Here is a 20,747-nt window from a genome sequence, read left to right on the forward strand (position 1 = left end):
TGCAGACAGCTATCTTTATCGGGCCTGCAGCTTTCCGGAGGCCTCCATTTAGCCTGGGTATGGGTTCTGACATCGCCACTGGAGGCGGCTCCTCTGAGGAGGAAGGGAGGGATAGAATCATGAGGAGGCCAGGAGTGGACAATCAGCCTCCAGGGGAGCCACCTTTGGGAGGCCAGACGCAGGCACAAGGGGCGCAGGGCCAAGAGGTTGTCCAAGGTGGAAGGGGCCGCAGAAGACGCCACTATCCTGCTGCCAAGGTATACAGGCGACGAAGCAGCTACCTTAAAATGACTGAGGTGCAGTGCCAAAGGAGGCTCCTTCTGTCAAGGGAAACAGTTAACTATATCTGTCAGATGAGATCTCCCCTAACTGTATGGGTGGACACCCTATGCCAGCGGCTCTGAAGCTCACAGTTGCCCTCCACTTCTATGCCTCTGGCTCCTTCCAGGGCTCGGTGGGTGATCTGTGTGGTGTCTCCCAATCAGCTGTCCACACTTGTGTCAAGCAGGTTATAGACGCTCAGCTCAGACGGGCATTGACCTTCATCCACTTCCGCTGCGACCAGGCAAGTCAGGCACAGCGAGCCAGATGCTTCGCAGCCATTGCTGGCTTCCCCCGTGTCCAGGGTGCTATAGACTGCACACATGTGGCCATCAAGGCGCCAGCAGGTGAGCCCGGTGCCTTCGTCAACAGGAAGGCATTTCACTCCATGTACGTGCAGATAGCGTGTGATCATATGATGCAGATTTTACAAGTTTGTGCAAGGTACCCAGGTAGCTCCCACGACGCCGACATCCTCAGACACTCCCAGGTGCCAGGGTTCTTCAGTGCTCCGGCTCAGCTGGATGGTTGGCTGCTGGGTGACAAGGGCTATCCCCTCTGAAGGTGGCTCATGATGCCACTCTGCCGTCCAAGAACAGAAGCTGAGGAGCATTACAATCGGAGCCAGGGCACCACAAGGGCTGTGGTGGAGAGAGCCATTGGTCTTCTCAAGATGCGCTTCCGTTGCCTGGACCGCTCAGGGGGCACACTCCAGTACCCCCCAGATCGCATCTCTCTGATAGTGGTAGCATGCTGCGCTCTGCACAATCTTGCACTGGAACGGGGGGATGCAGTTGACGATGAAGATCTTGACGCACTGGATGTGGCTGCACATGATGAATCCAGCAGTGGCTCAGAGGATGAGGAAGCACAGGGCGATGATGAGGGGCAGCACGCCGACCCGCTATTACACCAAGGAGGCAGGGACACCCGGGACAATTTAATCCAACGAACCTTCAGCTAGCTCCACACACATCGATCAGCAGGACCAGCATTGCCTGGCGCTTCCACATGTGGCACTTAGGTGCTACATCTTCCACCTCATCAGCTGCAACTAAGGACTTAGTACAGAAACATTAATGTCCACTCAAACACTCATGAGATGTCTGTAAAAAATACAAATGCAGCACAAAGGAAACACCCTCAGCTATGGTCAGAAAAGTGGACTTTATTCTGTCCAACATAAAACAGAAACGTCTCTATGATAAAAATAAGTCTTTGTTCCCTAATCTAAGGCCAACACAAAATCACCAGTGACATACCCGTGGAGTGCCTAACGTGCCTTATCCTTTCCTTTGCGGGTGCTATGTCTAGGTGCCGCCCCATCGCTCGGAGTGGCTTGGGAGACAGCCTGCTGACTCTGCTGTCCTGTTGGCATCGATGACCTTGACGGGCTTCTTCTGGCCCGTGGAGCCTGTGATGGGCCCGCCTGGGAGGGAGTGGCCAGTTCCAGAACTGGCACCTCCCCAGTTGTCACAGCCTCAACGGATGCAACGTTGACTGGCAGAGGGGCGGAGGAGCTGCTGCCCTCATCCGGAGCGCCCTGAGAGGAGCTTGCAGTGACGACAGGTAGCTGCTGCGCCGACGTGAGGTCACATTGGTCCTCCCTGCTCACCACAGATGCATGGGCACCGAGCATCAGCGCTCGATGCCCAGAACATCTCCCACATTGGGAATGACCACCCATGGCCATTACCGCTGTGAGGGCTTGCAGGTCAGACCGTAACCCAATCAGAAGAGTCTCCATCCAATCGAAGCCCCTCTCCATGAGAGTCGCCAATCTCTCAGTGGAGGAAGCGTGAAGCTCTGTCCTGAGGTTCATGCCTTCACTTGCACTCTACCTGGACTCCTCCATCGCAGAGACCAACTGAAGCACGCCCTCATGCAACCCTGCCAGATGCAAGCGCGATTCCTGCCGCTTGTCCTGCAGCTGCTGCATTGGTGACAACTCCAGAGGCACATCATCAGTGCCGGACTCAGCATGTGCCTGGTCCCCTGCAGCCCTCCGGCTGCTGGCGCCATCGGCACTCTCTGTCCCTGCCATCTCCTCCAGCGATTGTGAAGTGCCCTCTCCACTGTGACCCGGGACACTAGCCGATGTTAAATTCCCCACCGAAGTGTTTGTGTCTGCGTTGGTGCCTGGCTGGCTGAAATTATGTGTCACAAGTTGCACGTCTTGGCCCTCAGGTGTGGAGAGGGGCAGCCATGCGGTGGTGGTGCTGAAATTAACAACAAAGACAGTGCATAAGTTAGCATACAGTCAGTTAAACCTTCCATCCCTTTCCTCCCCCCAGCCTCATAAGTCGCTCACCCTTCAAGACCCTAAGGAGACGAAAATTGGTGGGGTGGAAAAGAGTCAAGAGGAGACCCAAACATTAGATGCGCATACAGACAGGCTGGTCAGATGGCCTCAGGAATGCCACATGGCATGTTATGTACCATTTGAGTGGGGAGAGTGCAGAGGTACCTGACCTGGATGCATGCTGGCCTGGATAGTTGTGGTGCTGAGGAAACATTGCAAACACTTGCGACATTTGCTGTGGAGCACAGGAGATTGACAGGTCACATTATTGACCTTCATACCGTTATGAGCGGCATAGAACAGGTGGGCAGAAGGCAACATTTCCCCTTGGCGCACGGATGAGTAACGTGGCGGCATTTATTTAAGTTGAGTGGCATGAGGTTGACAGCTGAGGTGCTGAGGACCTTTTGGACAGAGTAATGTGGGGCGCACCGGCTGAAAGGGTGGTGGAGGTTCCAACCCCCCTAAGATGCAAAACGTCCTTGGCTGTGCAGCAGCAATGCCATGGCATGTTAGGCCATGGGGACAGTGGTCACAAATGGGATAAGGCAACTTTAGAAGGTGCTGGAGACACTCATCCTCAAGGGGCCGAGGGACCTTTGTGTATGACCCACACGTCTGCGTGTCTCAGGCTGTGAATGAGCAGTGTTGCAGCATTAACAACTGCAGCAACCATCAGTGGTTTGGATGGTGGGCAGACAAAGTGGATGGGACTGTGGACCTCAAATACCTGGCCGCTGGACCCCAGCCTCACCGCCACCTGCCGCCCCGGCCGCCTCCTTCCTCCCCAGCTCCATGGCCTGCTCCTCAAAGGTGGTGAGGCGCTGGAGCAGGGCGTGCCCATCTTCAGTCCTATGGCCCTCCCACTGATTGTGCTCAGTTTTTGCCTGCAGAACCGAGAAGAGGATTTATTGGGGCTGATCATTCATGTACTCTGCACACGCACGCCGCACCCCAGTGGCCCATCTGAGGCCTCCAGCGGCTTCTATCCACACTACTAGTGATCAGTCCCCAGAAGATAGTATGGCTGGACCCAACCCCCTCCAACGGCCACCTTGGACACATTTGGCGTCCATCACTTTGAACAGCACACGGATCTTAGTGCCCATGGCAAGGAGGCGCAACTAGGTGCGGCGCCAAGGGCAGCAGATGGCTCTTGGCCATGACACCTTGAGGCTCCCCTTCCACCATCTCATCACTATCAATATGACATGTGTTGGAGCTCTGAGTATGTGTCTAGCAGCTGCCCCTGCAGGTTGCCCCCAGACTACTCAAATGCGACAAACACCAACATATGCTGCGGGGAGAACCCATCTTCTCCTCAACCACTAAGGCTGATGTAAGCATGGTCAGTACCTGTTTGCCCACCCAGCGTTCGCCAAATGCCCAATGCAGTAATGACAGCAAAACGTGGGTTGGCGGGGGGGGGGGGGGGGGGGGGGGGGCTTCAAAGGCTAAGGCTGCCTGCTGGGTCAAATGACCAAGGCTCACATGGTACTCACCCTTCCAGAGCGCAGCAAATCATTGAATCTCTTGCGGCACTGCATGCCTGTGCGCCACACATCATCATGGGCACTTACACCGTCACCCACCTCCTCTCATGCCTGCCTGGTGACATAGCGGGCCCTCCTCCTCCCATCCTCCAGATACAATATATCCCAACGGCTGGACACCTCTTGGAGGAGGACAGCAAGGCATGTATCAGAGAAGCGAGGGTCACACTGGCCTCTCCTGCAGCCTGCCCTCCTCCTCCTGCTCCTGCTCCTGTCCTGTCCTGTGACAGCTGCCTCTCTCTCCCTTCGAGTGGCCATGGTGCACTGCCTCAAGGAGGCTGCCTGGCCACTCTTTATACAGACTGCCGGTTCCGCGGTCTGAGCATGTCCACCTCCGCGACTATTTTCCCGTTCTCCAAAGGAGTTGCTAATCCGCTGGGCGGGCCTTAATTGGCCCACCCATGCAAAATAGCAGCATGGCCCGTTTCGGCGGCGGTAATCAACTGCTCGCCCACTGCCGAGTCGGTCGGGCCCACCCGCCCATCAAGGGCAAAATTCTGCCCCATAGAAAGATCAACCATCTTCAGTTCCATAGAAGATTCATATTGGACTTGAAACGTAAACTCTGTTTCTCTCTCCGCAGGTGCTGTGCCAAAACTGTTGAGTTTTCCCATGCGCTTCCTATTTTTATACCACCATGGGTTTTGTACTTACGGTTTTAATGCAGAAGCTGATGGCTTTTATTCGCTCCTTAGGTACCTCCTGCAACGAACTCAGTTGCTTCTGCAGCTTTCCTTGAATTTCAGCTAGTTGTCGATGGGTGTTCTTTACACGCATGCTGTAATACATTATCTTTTTCATCACAGTTGACTACAGCAAAGGAAAAATAAATGCACTGAATCATTCTGCATGTTCACTTTGACACTAAAAAGGTTTCTTTTAATAGACAGATTTAAAATCATAACATTTTTTACACATCATCATTCTCATTGCAAAATATAAAACAATTTGTAGAAACACTGGACAAATATAATTGTTTTTTGTAATTGTATATTTTAAGTTGATGTTTTTCCCTGAAATGCTATCAGATTATTTACCATTAGTGTGTTACATTTGCTTTGATATAATTTACAATAATATTTATTAGATTCAAACATATATTCAAATAAAAAGGAAAAATAATGGGACATTTGTCCTTTAAGAATTTTGTGTCATATAGGAGCGATACTAAACTCGTGGTCCTTCCGATGCTATTCTTGTAATGGAGCATTCAGTGAACTTTAAGGAAGAAATGTTTCAGGTATATGCTAGATATATTTCAACAAGGGAAAGGAAAGGCAACCAAAATTAGGGCTCCACAGATGTCGAGGGAGACAGAGAATATAATGAAACAAAAAAAAGAGGGTGTACGAAGAATGTCAGGTAAATTCTTCAAGCAAGAGCCAGGGCAAATATAATAAGCTGAGAGAGGAAGTGAAGGGAAGTAAAAGACTGACAAAGAGAGGATATGAGAAAAGAATAGCAGTTAACATAAAAGGGAACCCTAAAATCTTCTACCAGCATGTAAACAGTAAGTGGGTACTCAGAGGTGGATATGAGGAGCAAAGAGGGTGATATATACTTAGAGGTGCAGGACAAGGCAAGAATACATAATAAGCACTTTGTACGTTGCTTACTATGGAAGAGGAAGCTGACAAAGTATCGGTAGAAGCAGAGATGGTAGACGTAATGGGTGGGGTGAAAATTGATAGACAGGATGACTAGCTATGCTTAGAATGGGTAAGTCACCTGGGAACTGGTGATTGCAGAAGGACTTGCAGTAACCTTCCAATTATCCTTAGATACAGGGTGCCAGAGGAGTGACAAATGTGACACCCTTGTTCAAGAAGGGGTATCAGGACATTCCTCGTAACTACATGTTGGTCTCTTGGGAGATGTAGCTGACTGCGAGGCTGACACAGTTCGAATGGTCAGGACATATACAGTCATGCAGAATGGACAGACAAATAGCAGATGCAATGTAATGCAGAGAAGTGTTAGGTCATACATTTTGGCAGGTCGATTGGAGGCAATATAGACTTTATGGCATTGTGCTAAAGAGTGTACAGGGACAGAGGGATCTGGGGTTCATGTACATGGATCTCTGACTGTGACAGGACATTTGACAAAGTAATTAGCAAAGCATTTGGGATCTTGGACTTCATAAATAGGGACATTGAGTATAAAAGCAGGGAAGTTATGCTGAACCTGTATAAAGCTCTGGTTAGGCCACAACTAGAGTATTGCGTCCAGATCTGATCATCACACTTTATAAAGGGTGCAAGAGTCTGTGAAAGGGTGCAGAGGAAATCTACCAGAACAGTTCTGGGATGAGGGATTTTAATTACAAGTTTAAGTTTGAGAGGCTGAGTAGTTCTCTTTGGAGCAAAGAAGGTTCAGGGAGACTTGATAGAGCAGTACAGATTATGACAGGTGCAGATAAGGTAGACAAAGAAAAGCTGTCCCAATGGCTGATGGTACAAGAACTGGGGGACACAGATTTAAGGTTTTGGGCAAGAAATACAGGAGGATGTGAGAAAGAGCTTTTTAATAAAAAAAATGCAGTGAATGGTGGTGACCTAGAACTCACTGCCTATGAGGTCAGTGGAAGTGGAGACATTCAACAATTTCAGCAGGAAATTGAACAAGCACTTGAGGAAAATGGGGCTACATGGATATTGTGGCAAATGACACTGACTGAACTGTTCTGCGGAGTGCCGGAATGGACTCAATGTGCCATATGATCTCCTGTGTTGTAATAACCCTATGAGCAGGATTGTCCAAGCCCCCGGGTGGCAGGGTGCGGTGGGGATGGGATGCCAGAGAAATAGCAGGAAGCCACGTTAGGACTGCTCCCTCTCACAATCCCTGCGCTGGGGAGGTTTCCCCAGCAGCTGGACCAGATGCAGATCGGCTGCCTGCCAAGTGGAGGCAGGCAGCCAGTTTGAATAATTTTGCTGGCAGCAGAGTGGCCCCCACAAGTTTGGGAGGCCATTTATTTCATGGAGGCGGCCTCCCTGCAGCAGGCCTGGGTTGGCTATTGGAGATGGAGGTTCCATCGCACAAAGAGGAGGCGGAAAGGCAACCCCCACAGCCCCAGCTGGCCATCTTTTTTTAAACACCTCTCCAACAGCCTCGATATCGAGATGCCCTCTTGATTCTCAACCTGCTTCAGCACCACCCATCTCTGCCAATAGGGCTGCCAAGGCTTCAGAGCTATCAGCCCACTGATTAGGCCAGCAGCGTCTACATCTGGCCTACTGTCCATAATTGGACAGTGGCCCCAGAGGTGAACAATTAGGAGGCCACCTTGGCAAAATTGCTGAACCAGTCCCGCTGCCAGAAAGTGTGGGCTCGGGACCTTTTTTGGTCCTGACGCCTGTGGTAAAATCCTGCCCAATGACACTTTCTGGTAATATACAATTTAAGACTCAATTGCAAGAGAGAAATATTAGTGCAGTGGGGCCTGGGTTCACAATGACTGTGTATATCTACTGCTTTGCTGTGCTCTAAATATATCTTAATATACCTGGGACTCCTCAATTTGTTCCTCACGTGGTGTTCTTCATTAAACATTTTTAGTCAAAGGCTAGTTTTCTTGTCACTGATGTGTGCAAGTTCCTTGGGTATTAAGGAAAGGAAAAACTAGAAGCAAAAACTCAGTTGAGTTTCTACCCCTTTTGTGCAGGACACATTGCTCCAGCAGGCCAGAAGGTAAGCGAACAAATCTCCTGCTTGAATTATGCAGGTGTTTTACTATTATATTTAAATGATTCAGGAGTACTATCTTAGCCACCTCTGACATGTTCTTTCACTCGTTGCACTCAGCAACATTGTAGCTGGATGTCAGTTGCGAGGCACTCAGCACATCAGAAAAGTAGATTTAAAGAGCTAAATATAAAATTATTTTAGCAATTTATGAGACCATTTCCATTAACATCAGCAAAATGGTACTTTCTCTTTGGACACAAACAAAAGGCAACAGTAATATTTCTGTGCCTCAATTTCCTGCATAGTATAAAAGTCATGTACAATTTATAGGTGTAGACTGAATTCAGTCTCATGACTACTCCATTTTGAAAGTACAATAATGTAAAGTGGAAAAGTTAAACAGCAAAGAGACTTTATTGTGATACATTGGGAATAGAATGAACAGGTGAAGATATAAGATATGTTTCAATAATAAGGCCATAAGTATATGGGGGTAGGGAGACCACACGATTACTGTGATACCAAAATCTTAAACGCATCTGGAGATACAGACATCTATTTTGAAATTATCTTCATCTTTTAAAGAGAAGGAGAAATACTCCAATGAAACCAGATCATTAAATACTTCATTACCTCAGCAAAATCCTTGGCCAGTTTACTGGACACATCGTAAGTGTCTAGTCTCAAAAGCTTTGGAATGTGGTACACTACATGTGTCATATAGTTACAGAGAAGAGAGACAGGATTTGGAGTATACTGAGGATCCTTTAGACTTAATATTTGAAGCTCAGGTAGTCTTGCTAAATATGAGAGTTCCTGGAGAAAAACATTAGGAGGAACATTAAATTCATCAGAGGTTTAATGAAACACTTTATTGCCTTTAAAAGGGTCAGTCAGTTAGTTTATATGCAGTGTCAGCAGTGTATGAAGTACTTGGGTAGTTAATTACGTATGAACAATTTTACGGCAAACACAAACTTTAAAAGTCACAAAGGTTATCCTGCAAAATAAATTAAATGTAGCCACTTTCTAGGATGAATTTTCATTTTTACCGCTGGACATTAGCGATAACTGATTTGTGACAGCACTTTTAAAGGCAATAGAAACCAAAATCAGGCAGGATGTAAAACAGACAGCTGATTCGCTATCACCAGTTTTCTGCCCAGTGGTAAAGTAATTGTACTTTACCTAATTGTAGTGGCCAGATACTGATGAAGTGATTCAGCATGGACAGTGGATTAAACATGGGATTTTCTTACTATTACATGCTCAATAGATGTGACGAATCAAACAAAATGAAAGAATGACTTACGTATATTGAGCACTTCATCATGTTTGTCCAAAAAAAGTCTCAAAGCAATTTATACACAATGAATTACTTTAAAATTTATTGAGTGTTGTTATAGGCAAAATCCCATTAGCAGCAATGAGGTAAGCAATGTGATCAGTTAATCAGTTTGATGGCACTGGTTGAGGAAGCAATGCTTTCTAGGGCACTGGGAGAACTTCCTACGCCTGTTTGATTAGTGGCATGGGATAACATCGCAGATGGGAGTTCCATTCAACATCTTGTCCAAAGGACAACATCTCGGATGTTTTAGCATTCCTTCAGTATTACAAAATAGCATCAGCTGTGATTATGGGCCTCAATTCCTAGAGCATGGCTTCTCCAGCACACGATTGGCACAAAGGCTAAATTTCTACCAACTGAGCCGTTTTTACTCTTTATTTAAATAAAATATTTAATATCCAAGACGTTTTAAAGAAACATAGGAGCGCTTTCTATAGAAGTATGTTTAAACCTATGGTGCCAGAATTCAAAGCTAACAAAAACATAATTTTCAGATGGGTCCACTGTTCAATAATACCATCAGGAAGTTTTCCAGTAAAGTCCAACTAATCTCATTTGAACATACTGTAATCTTTTATTTTTTGGCATCATGTTGCCATTATATTCGACTGAGTTAAAGAAATTGAGCTAGAGTACTTTGAGATTAATGGTAATTTTTCAGAAGCATAACATTACTTAGATGTTTTATAAATAAGATTAGACTTGTCACTGTTTACAGACATAACTGCTGATGCCAAGAAGCAACTCGGCTACCAAATATCCCAATGCTGAAATATATAACTAGAATGAATTAAACTTGAGAGTACATGAGCCTCAAAACACCATAGAGGCAAGGTAGCAAAAATATAATGGGTTTAAGAATCTATAAAAGCCTTACATTTAAAAATATGGTGTGATGTAATCTCTTTGCTGGAGACAAATACTAATGAAGAAGGGCTGAAGCATAGAATCACTTTCATTTTGTTGCCAATGACAATGCTCTAAAATTAATCCTTATTAAGAATGGGGCAGTGTAGGTTATGTGAGCAATTCCATAATTTGCAGTGTTTCATTTACTTTCCATATTTTTGCTCTTCTTTAGTTCATCTCATGTTTTCTTCCACCTTCCCACATTATTTCCCTGACTGGAAGGGCAGACATACAGTTTAAATCCAAGCCTCTACCTGTGCCATGCAGTTAGGTGGCTTTCAAGAGATTTATGAAAGCAGCAGAAAGCAATTAGGGCTGTTCACTGCAACAGAATGGAACACTCACTGATTTTCTCTCTCTATGTAGACAAGTTTGGACTCTGCTTGTAGTTTCAATTATTATTATTCATGACCTCTAATCAGCCTTAACCCAGTAATGGCACTCTCACCTTATGATTTCAAAGACCAATTCCAGAGTCTTGAGCACATTATCTAGGCTGATTCTTCCAGTTCCATCTTTGATTGAGACATTGAACTAAGATCTCATATAATGTTTCAGCAATAGATGCTATGAAACTATTCAATGGGGAACAGGGGGTTGTTGTTCTGATGTTCTAGCCAACATTTCATTCCTGACTGCCCAGCGCTTTGGGATGTCCTGAGGGGATGTCATGAAAGGGGCCATATAAATGCAGGCTCTTTTTAGAAGGAAAACTCAGGAGATTGTGCAATCTCTTTCACCTTTTGTAGTTTAAAGAATGAACTCATGTAAACAGTATCTAAGTTAATTAAATTCTGGTACACATGTTATTCAGTGATACACAAAAACAGGAATTATTTCTCAGGAAATTTATACTGTTTGACTTATCTTGTTTGGACTATAATGAGCTGCACTAAAGACAAGGACAAGGGAATGCTTTTAAGTTTGGATGGATGAAAACACTTTCCTTTCTCTTTACAAAAGAAAATTAGTAAGACTAACGTAGAAGCTAGAGTATTGAAAAATCCGGCCTAAACCAATGTAACCATTGGGCCGGATTTTGCTGTAGGAATAATAGTGAGGCAAACAGAATTCACCATTATTTGCATGGAAATCAGACAGAAACTTCCAGCTCCTGCACATAACTAAATGTGGAAATTGGGAAGTTATTATCAGAGATGCAACCTCCTCCAAAGCTTCCTGCAAATTACATTTTGCCATATGCCTCTCCAAATACATTAATTGGTATGAAGTTGCTGTATTTAACTTCTCAAATACAAACTAAACTTGCCAGCAAACATTAGGACTTGTTCATTTCAGTGTAAGTATTCTTTTAACTGAGTGCTAAGTCTTAATTAGTGCCAAACAACCTCTCTGGCACTGAATTTTATTTTTTTTTAACCAGTGTGGAGTTTCATTCCCCCAGATTTTAATTATTATTGGAGTTTCTAAAAAAAGGAACATTTTGTATTTTTTACTTTTTCTTTCCATCTTTTTAATCTCTCTCTATTTAATCTTTCTTTCCCTTGCTTAATTCCACTTTCTGTACATAATTTAACATTGAATTCAATGATCCAATTTACACATACTGGTTTAGACATTGCACTGCTCATTAACAATTCTTCAATCTGATTGGTCAAGAAGATACACAGGTGATTTTGCAGAAGTGATAGAAATGTGCAGCTGTAGCCATGACTGTGTATAACAAAATCACAAGTGATGACTGCTCAGCATACACAGCAAATGTAGTATATTACTACTCAATCTCGTGGGGCGTTGCAAAACAGTGGCATTTTAAGTTGAAGGTTTATATGGCAAGGATTAATTAGACCAGGGAACACAAGTTTAATTCAGTCCCCATTTTAAAATCTTACATTTGGCTCTTATTTTTAAAGACTGAATCTGATCATAGATGTTGCTTTGTATGTTCACTTTGTTGTGAAGTAAAGCAGCTTATGAAATTAAAAATTACTTACAACACAGAAACAGGCTATAATAAAAGCAAAATACTACAGATACTGGAAATCTCAAATAAAAACAAAGTGCTGGAAAAACCAACAGGTCTGGCAGTATCTGTGGCTCTCTGAAGAAGTGTCATATTGGGCGCAAAACACTATCTCTGTTTCTGTTTCCACAGATGCTACCGGACTTGAATTTTTCCACCGTTTTCTGCTTTTATAACAGGATATAAGTGTAAGAACAACTGACATCACTGAAGCAGAAGGGTTTCTATGTTAGACCTGAATTTGTAACACCCACTTAACAGCTTTCAATTGTAATTTGTTCTAATAAAATACAGTCCCCACCACATATATCATTCACCCTTACCCGGGGCAGCTGCCTATATTGGGCAAATGACACCAACCATTTTCCATTAGCATTGATTTTAATTTCAAAGGCATTATTTATAACATATTAAGCCACCAGCAATTTCAGAGAATTCAATAAGCTTTTTGCACATCACTAAAGTGTGATTAAGTACCCTTATGTATTCACTTGAGGAGCTGAGTCTCTCAGTATTGTAGTGACACTGTAATGCAAAACATTTAATCAAAAATTAATCTATTTGACAAAGCTTGTCTATTGAAAGCTCTGTCCACCCCTTTTAACTGTTTTAATGCCCCAGGAACAACTGATTGAAGCTGCCGACTGCCTGCATAGCTGTTAATGGTGCGAATAGCTAATGAAGACTTAGGACAGCATCAGTCAGTTGTTTCCCAAATATAGATGACCTGTTGGTTTCCAATCAAATAAACTATTGTCTGATACAGAAGAGTTAGAGAATCAATACATTTTACCACTTAGTGTACTGTACTACATCACATATGGTTCATCTGTCTATAACCAGAAGGGTTCTACTTTAAGAAACCAACAAGGTTTTCTCACTACTCCAGCTGATTAATACTATGAGACTAGAAGTTGAAGTGAACCCTCTGTCTTGTTTTGTTATAAATTCAACTGCCATGCTTTGCATTCTACCAGTTTGATAATTTCATGATCAATAGGCATAAACTGCAATTTTGCAGAGCCTAACAGACTCTGTTCAAAATCATACAAAGCAAGGCATGAACAATAAAACAAAGTTAAATCATGGATGTGTTAAATCATTTCTATTTCTGTCCTGTATTTTGCTCAGAGTGGTATGATTTGCATGGCAATTGATAATTACAAGGACCCAAACATGCAACACCCAAGAACCAGTTTTTCTTTGCACTAAGGAGTTCAATGGAATTATTGTACACCACATACAGCAGGAAAATTAGCACAAACCGTTATGTGTGGTGGGGACCGTACTACCAAAACCCATCTTTCAAACAACAACTTCAAAAGCAGAAACATTCTGATAGAGACAGTAATCGATGCAAAATGAGCTTGAGTTGTAAAATACATACCTTAAAAGAGCATATTCTGTTTCCTGAGAGGTTGAGCCATTCTAGCTGAACATTGGAGTCCAAAGAGTCAGCTGAAATTTAAAACATTGTTTCAAACGGATTATATTAAAAAAAATTATTGAAATGTTTAAAATAAAATAGTCTTTGATAAAACAATCTAAAAATGATTCAGTACAGTAACAAAAAGCAGGTCTTGTACCTGAGCAACACCTCATGCGATGAATTATATTGAAGGTTAATGGTTGTTATTATGTAGGCAAACATGTTAATTACTTTATACACAGCAGGGTCCCACAAACAGCAAAGAGACAAATAATCAGTTTGTTTGCTTTTGGCAATGTTGCTTGCGAGAGAAATATTGTCCAAACACAGAAAGAACTCCTTACTCGTCTCCAACAGTGGTGTGTGATTTCTAAATCCACTTTAACAGGACAGCATCACACTTAAACATAATCGACAGAAGTACAATATAATTCCTGTGGTATAACCCTGGTTTCAACAAGTTTTTGAACTCTAAGTCCTGTCATGAGGCTCTAATCCCCAAACTTTTGACTTATGGATAACAATGTTACAACTGAGCCAAGCAGTCATAGAAATTTAGCACAGAAGGAGCCACCACAGCTCTTTGAATTGGAGCTACTCAGATTCCATTCCCCTAACTTTTCTACATTTGTTTATATGCATGTTTTTTTCAGTAAAATTATAGCTTGCGGCTCAAGTGACTTGTGATAAGGCAATCAACATTCTAATAAACGTCTTTGGGAAAAATCTTCTAACTGCCCACTTCATTCTCCTAGGACCAATCCTGAGTTTATGCCCCATGTTACAGATTGGCCAACTAATGGAAACAATCTTTCACTATTGACCCTCTCGAAGGCTTTCTCAATTTAAAAACTCCTACTAAGATCCCATTTTACTTCTCTATTTCAATGGAAAAAGACCCAATTTCCAGGTCTTTTTTCATAGTTACAATAGTTTATTTACAATTACAGGAATTAATTAAGTAAAAAAAGATCAACATCATGATTATCATAGAAAACAAAACCAGAGGAAGAAAAACTTGATCATAGTCCTACCATTTAAAATGGGCTGGGCTCAGTAATGAATTAGCCATTGTATCATCACCCAGTATAAGAGAGCATGTTGAAGCTAATAATCAGACTAGTACTTTTCATTTGTATGAGTTTTATCTGTTCTCAACTGCACTAATAGAACACAACCAGCATCATTCAAATAGAATTGTAACTCTCATCAGTTCATGAAGTGAGTGCATTGACCATATAGAACATTTAACCATCTGAGTTAAAGGAGAGGAAGGAGATAGAAGATAGACATGGTAAATAAATGAAAGGTTTATGTCAGGTAACCCCAGTAAGGGTTTACTTTTATTCCACTAAATCTAGTTTAGTTTACTTTTCTAAAAGAATATCAAGTACTCCTTTGTGGTTCTAAAATCATAAAAAGTATGAAATCACTTAAAACATATTACTTGCCTATGGATAAGTTAAGCATATTGCAAATTGGCCTGCATAATGTAATAGCATTATTTCATACTTACTAATCACATCAATTAAATTACCAGCAAGATTCAGCTCCTTGAGATGCATCAATGTATTTAGTCCCTGCAGTAAAAAAGTAAAAAGTAATTGCAGTCTAAATCACATTTATACAGTTTCTACTGTCATGGAGTTTCCTTATTCTCACGTTTTCTTGCCATTCATTTTGTCATTGTATTATTGAAAGTATTGCCAATTAGCCTAACATCTATGTTAGGGAAATTGCTAGAATCCATTACCATGAAGGTTATAGCAGGATACTTAGAAAACCGTAATGTGATCAGATAGAGTCAGCATGCCTTTGTGGTAGGAAAATCAAGTTTAACTAATTTATTAGTTTTTTTTGAGAAAATTACAAGCAAGGTGGATAAAAGGGAACCTGTAGATGTGGTGTACTTAGATTTCAAAAAGGCATTTGATAAGTGTCACGTCAAAGGTTACTATACAAGAGAACATGGTGAAGGGGATAACATATTAGCATGGATAAAGAAGTGGTTAGCTAACAGGAAGCAGAGAGTAGGCATAAATGGGTCTTTTTTGGATTAGCAAGCAGTAACTAGTGAAGTGCCACAGGAATCAGTGCTAAGGCCTCAACTATTTATAATCTACATTAATGATTTAGATGAAGGGACCGAATGTATGGGAGCTAAATTTGCTGATGACACAAAGATAGGTAGGAAAATAAGTTGCGAAGAGGAAATAAGAGGCCTGCAAAGGAGTATAGATAGGTTAAATGAGTGGGAAAAAAATTTCCAGATGGAGTATAATGTGGGAAAATGTGAACACATGAACATACGAATTAGAAGCAGGAGTAGGCCACTCAGCCCTCGAGCCTGCTCCACCATTCAATAAGATCATGGCTGATCTGAATGTAACCTCAACTCCACATTCCCACCTACTCCCAATAACTGTTCACCCCCTTGCTTATCAAGAATCAATCTACCTCTGCCTTAAAAATATTTAAAGACTCTGCTTCCGCTGCCTTTTGAGGGAGATAGTTCCAAAGGCTCACGACCCTCCGAAAGAAAAAATTCTCATCTCTGTTTTAAATGGGCGACCCCTTATTTTAAAAGTGACTGGTAGTTCTTGAGTCTCCCACAAGAGGGAACATCCTTTCCACACCCACCCTGTCAAGACCCCTCAGGATCATGTATGTTTCAATCAAGTTGCCTCTTACTCTTCTAAACTCCAATGGATACAAACCAAGCCTGTCCAGCCTTTTCTTATAAGACTGCCCACCCATTCCAAGTACTAGTCTAGTAAACCTTCTCTGAACTGCTTCCAATGCATTTACATCCTTCCTCAAATAAGGAGACCAATGCTGTACATAGTACTCCACATGTGTGTCACCAATGTCCTATATAACTGACGCATAACCTCCCTACTTTTATATTCAATTCCGCTCGCAATAAACAATAACATTCTATTAGCTTTCCCAATTACTTGCTATACCTGCATACTAACCTTTTGAAATTCATGCTCTAGGACACCCAGATCCCTCTGCATCTCAGAGCTCTGCAACCTCTCACCTTTAAGGAGGAGCCAATGACGTAGTGGTATTGTCGCTGGACAAGTAATCCAGAGACCATCTCCAACAAGAGAGAATCCAGCCATTGCCCTTTGATGTTCAATGGCATTACCATCGCTGAATCCCCCACTGTCAACATCCTGGGGGTTACCATTGTCCAGAAACTGAACTGGACTAGCCATATAAATACTGTGGCTACAAGAGCAAGTCAGAGGCTAGGAATCCTGCAACGAGTACTCACCTCCTGAATCCAAAAAGCCTATCTACCATCTACAAGGCACAAGTCAGGAGTGTGATGGAATACTGCCCACTTGCCTGGATGAGTGCAGCTCCCACAACACTCAAGAAGCTTGACACTGTCCAGGACAAAGCAGCCCGCTTGATTGACACCACATCCACAAATGTACAGTAGCAGCAGTGTGTACCATCTAAAAGATGCACTGCAGGAATTCACCAAAGCTCCTTCGACAGCACCTTCCAAACCCACGACTACTACCATCTAGAAGGACAAGAGCAGCAGATAGATGGGAACATCACCACCTGGAAGTTCCCCTCCAAGTCACTCACCATCCTGACTTGCAAATAAATTGCCGTTCCTTCACTGTCGCTGGGTCAAAATTCTGGAACTCCCTTCCTAACAGCATCATGGGCGTACCTACAGCACAATGAACTGCAGTGGTACAAGAAGGCAGCTCACCACCACCTTCTCAAGGGCAACTAGGGATGGGCAATAAATGCTGGCCCAGCCAGCAAAGCCCACATCCTGTGAATGAATAAAAAAAAAGATAATATGCTTCTTTTTATTCTTCTTGCCAAAATGGACAATTTCACATTTTCCCACATTATACTCCATTTGCAAGATCTTTCCCACTTACTTAACCTAGCTATATCCCTTTGTAGCCTTCTAATGTCCTCTTCACAGCTTACTTTACTACCTATCTTTGTGTCACCAGTAAATTAAGCAACCATACCTTTGGTCACATCATCCAAGTCATTTATATAAATTGTGAACAGTTAAGGCCCCAGCACTAATCCCTGTGTCACACCACTCATTACATTTTGCCAAGCAGAAAATGACCCATTTATGCCTTCTCTCTGCTTCCTGTTAGCTCGCCAATCTTCTATTCATGCCAATATGTTACCGCCAACACCATGAGCTTTTATTTTCCGCAATAACCTTTGATGCGGCACCTTATTAAGTGCCTTCTTGAAATCTAAGTACAGTACATCCACAACACCTTTATCCACAACTCATGTTACTTCTTCAAAGGACACCAATAAATTGGTTAAACATGATTTCCCTCTCACAAAACCATGTTGACTCTGCCTAATTACTTTAAATTTATCTAAGTGCATCAACTACCTCACTATCCACTTCTTGTAAGACCCTAAGATGAAGTCCATCAGGGCCCGGGGACTTGTCAGCCTGCAGCTCAACAATTTGCTCAATACCATTTCCCTGGTGATTGTAATTTTCTAGAGTTCCTCCCTCCCTTCCATTTCTTGATTTACAGTTATTTCTGGGATGTTACTTGCATCCTCTATCGTGAAGATCGATGCAAAATGCCTGTTCAATTCATCTGTCATCTCCTTATTTTCCATTTTTAATTCCCCAGACTCACTTTCTATAGGACCAATGCTCACTTGAGCTTTTTTGTTCCTTTTTTAATCTTTTAGTCATTCTTTGCTGTTTTTTTAAATTCTGTCCAATCTTCTGACCTACCACTCATCTTTGGGCAATCATATGCTTTTTCTTTAAGTATGATACTATCTTTAACTGTTTTAGTTAACCACATATGGTGGATCCTTGTGGAACTTATCCACTTTGGCAAAAAGAATGAAAGAGCATTATACCATTTAAATGGAGAGAAATTGCAGAATCCAGTGGTACAGAGGGACCCGAGTGTCCCGTGACATGAACCATAAAAAATTAGTATGCAGATACAGCAAGTGATTAGGAAGGCAAATGGAATGCTGATGTTTATTGCAAGGGGAATGGAATACAATAGTATGGAAATTTTACCGCAGCTGTACAGGGCATTGGTGAGACCATATCTGGAATACTGTGTACAGTTTTGGTCTCCTTATTTGGGAAAAGATATAATTACATTAGAAGCAGTACAGAGAAGGTTCATGTGACTCATTCTGGAATGAAGGGCTCATCCTATGAAAAAAGGGTGAACAGGTTGGGCCTACACACATTAGAGTTCAGAAGAATGAGAGGTGATCTTCTTGAAACATATAAGATCCTGAGGGACTTGATAGGGTATATATCAGGAGGATGTTTCCACTTGTGGGGGAGACTAGAATGAGCGGACACAGCTTGAGAATAAGAGGTCTCCCTTTTACGACTAAGATAACAAGATTTTTTTTCTCTAAAAAGGGTCGTATGTGGAATTCTCTTTCCCAGAGAGCAGTGGCGACTGGGTCATTTAAGGCAGACTTAGACAGATTTTTGACAGACAGCAGAGTCAAGGGTTATGGGGGGGAAGAAGAGGAGTCTGCTCTGAAGAATTGTAGGGGTTCGAAATGTTAACTCTTTTTTTTCTCCACAGATGCTGTTAGGCCTGCTGAGTTTTTCCAGCATTTTCTGTTTTTGTTCCACACCAACATGAAGCCAATTGTGAACTGAGTTTAAAGATCTGAACTGACTTAGAAGCCAAGTGGAGTATAACCTTCAGGGAATCTTACGTTATTTTGTTCCGATGTCAGATTCAATCCTGTAACTGGATTCAAGCTGCACTTTCACTTCAACTACAGCCTAAAATGTGAATGAAAAACTACATTGAACTGAGGCTGATTATAAGGTGAATGCAGATGTATCCTTAGAGGCAGTGTAAAACTCCCCACAGTCTGCCCCATCCAAGGGGGCAAATGAGATGATCATCCACTACTGAATTGCATTGCACTGAAATATTTCTATTCCACCTCTTTAGTTATCCTCATGATCTGTTTAAGTGAAATTCTACTTTAGTTTGTGTTCCAGTCTCACTCCACTCTGCAGTAGAATCACAGCACCCAAACACAGCACAAAAGTATTGTAGCCATCTAGTCTGTACTGCTGTTTACGATCTAGATATAAAAACTCTTCAATTATTTTGTAGTCAATTTTGCACCCTTTTTTATTGTTTGTACTGGTTGGCACAACAATCTAACACTTCTTTTTATTCCTCTTTTCTTCAGTTCTCTGCCTGAAAGCAGATCTGAACCACAGTACCAAAACCTCCACCATGGATAGGGTAAGGGGGCAAGTCTCGAATCCACCCCAGATGAAAGAGTTGAACCCCATGTTGCTGGAACCAATCTGATCCAAACCAGCCGTCCAGCCAACTGCCACCCTAAGATGTCTTGAGTTGCCGTGGTAACATGTACTTTGTATGCACGTTGTAGCCTGGAGCTATGGTAGTGATGGTAGAGGCTCCAACATTCTTTCCGTCACATGGCTGACTAGGAATCTCTCCCGGTCTTACCACATGCCATTGGTGTATATTGGAAGAATTTACAAGTTGAAGCTCAACCTGTTTGCACAACCTTGTGTGTTATGAACTCACCTTCCTTGGCCATCAAGCCCTGGTGTGGGATTTGAACCCAGAGCTTCTGGCTTAGAGGCAGGGATGCTAACCACTGTGCCACAAGACCCCCCCCCCACCCCCCACCCCCCCTCCCCCACAACGCCAGCACTATTTACACAAATTATAATGCTTCACAATCTTAAACAGCTCTTTTCAAGATACCCAATAATTTTCTCAGCTTCAGTGAAAAATGCCCTAATTCTCAGGTCTCCCTTCATAATGATAACCCTATCTACCCATTCCCTAGATCAGGAATAAAGCATTTCTGTAGAATTTTTTTTTTATTCATTCATGGTATGTGGGTGTCGCTGACTAGACTGCTATTTATTGGCCATCCCTCAAGTGCCCTTGAGAAGGGTTTTAGCTGGATGATGAAGGTTAAAACAACAATTGATGCATTTTGAAAAGAAAAATTAGTAAGGAACTATAAATAAAATTGCACTTCAAGGCTGCAAAATTTAGTTGCATAGCTGATGTATTTTCAGCACCACTAGTGACAATTAGGGTTCAAATTGGTATCCATGCCCTGCCAGCAAAGGACAGTACAGGTCGCCATTTTGGGTATGTTGCTAGCGTGAATATGGGGACTGTGTG

The 20,747-nt window shown here is 42.8% G+C and overlaps 1 protein-coding gene across 5 annotated transcripts in view; it reads right to left on the reverse strand.

The window, feature by feature from the left end:
• The window catches only part of lrrc9 (leucine rich repeat containing 9), a 197,358-nt gene that overhangs the window by 150,263 nt on the left and 26,348 nt on the right, over nucleotides 1-20,747 (reverse strand). For all 5 annotated transcript variants that reach the window (XR_013579440.1, XR_013579439.1, XM_078562277.1 and 2 more), the window contains exons 7-10: nucleotides 15,056-15,119; nucleotides 13,498-13,568; nucleotides 8,500-8,682; nucleotides 4,831-4,986 (exon numbers count right to left, since the gene is read on the reverse strand). Coding sequence is in view for 3 of the 5 variants with exons in the window: in XM_078562277.1 (XP_078418403.1) it covers nucleotides 4,831-4,986; nucleotides 8,500-8,682; nucleotides 13,498-13,568; nucleotides 15,056-15,119 (474 nt within the window). In the remaining 2 variants the exon portion in view is untranslated. The remainder of the gene's footprint in view (nucleotides 1-4,830; nucleotides 4,987-8,499; nucleotides 8,683-13,497; nucleotides 13,569-15,055; nucleotides 15,120-20,747) is intronic.

The sequence above is a fragment of the Cetorhinus maximus genome, chromosome 18 (genome assembly GCF_964194155.1).
Source record: "Cetorhinus maximus chromosome 18, sCetMax3.hap1.1, whole genome shotgun sequence".
In the NCBI taxonomy this organism is placed as follows: domain Eukaryota; kingdom Metazoa; phylum Chordata; class Chondrichthyes; order Lamniformes; family Cetorhinidae; genus Cetorhinus; species Cetorhinus maximus.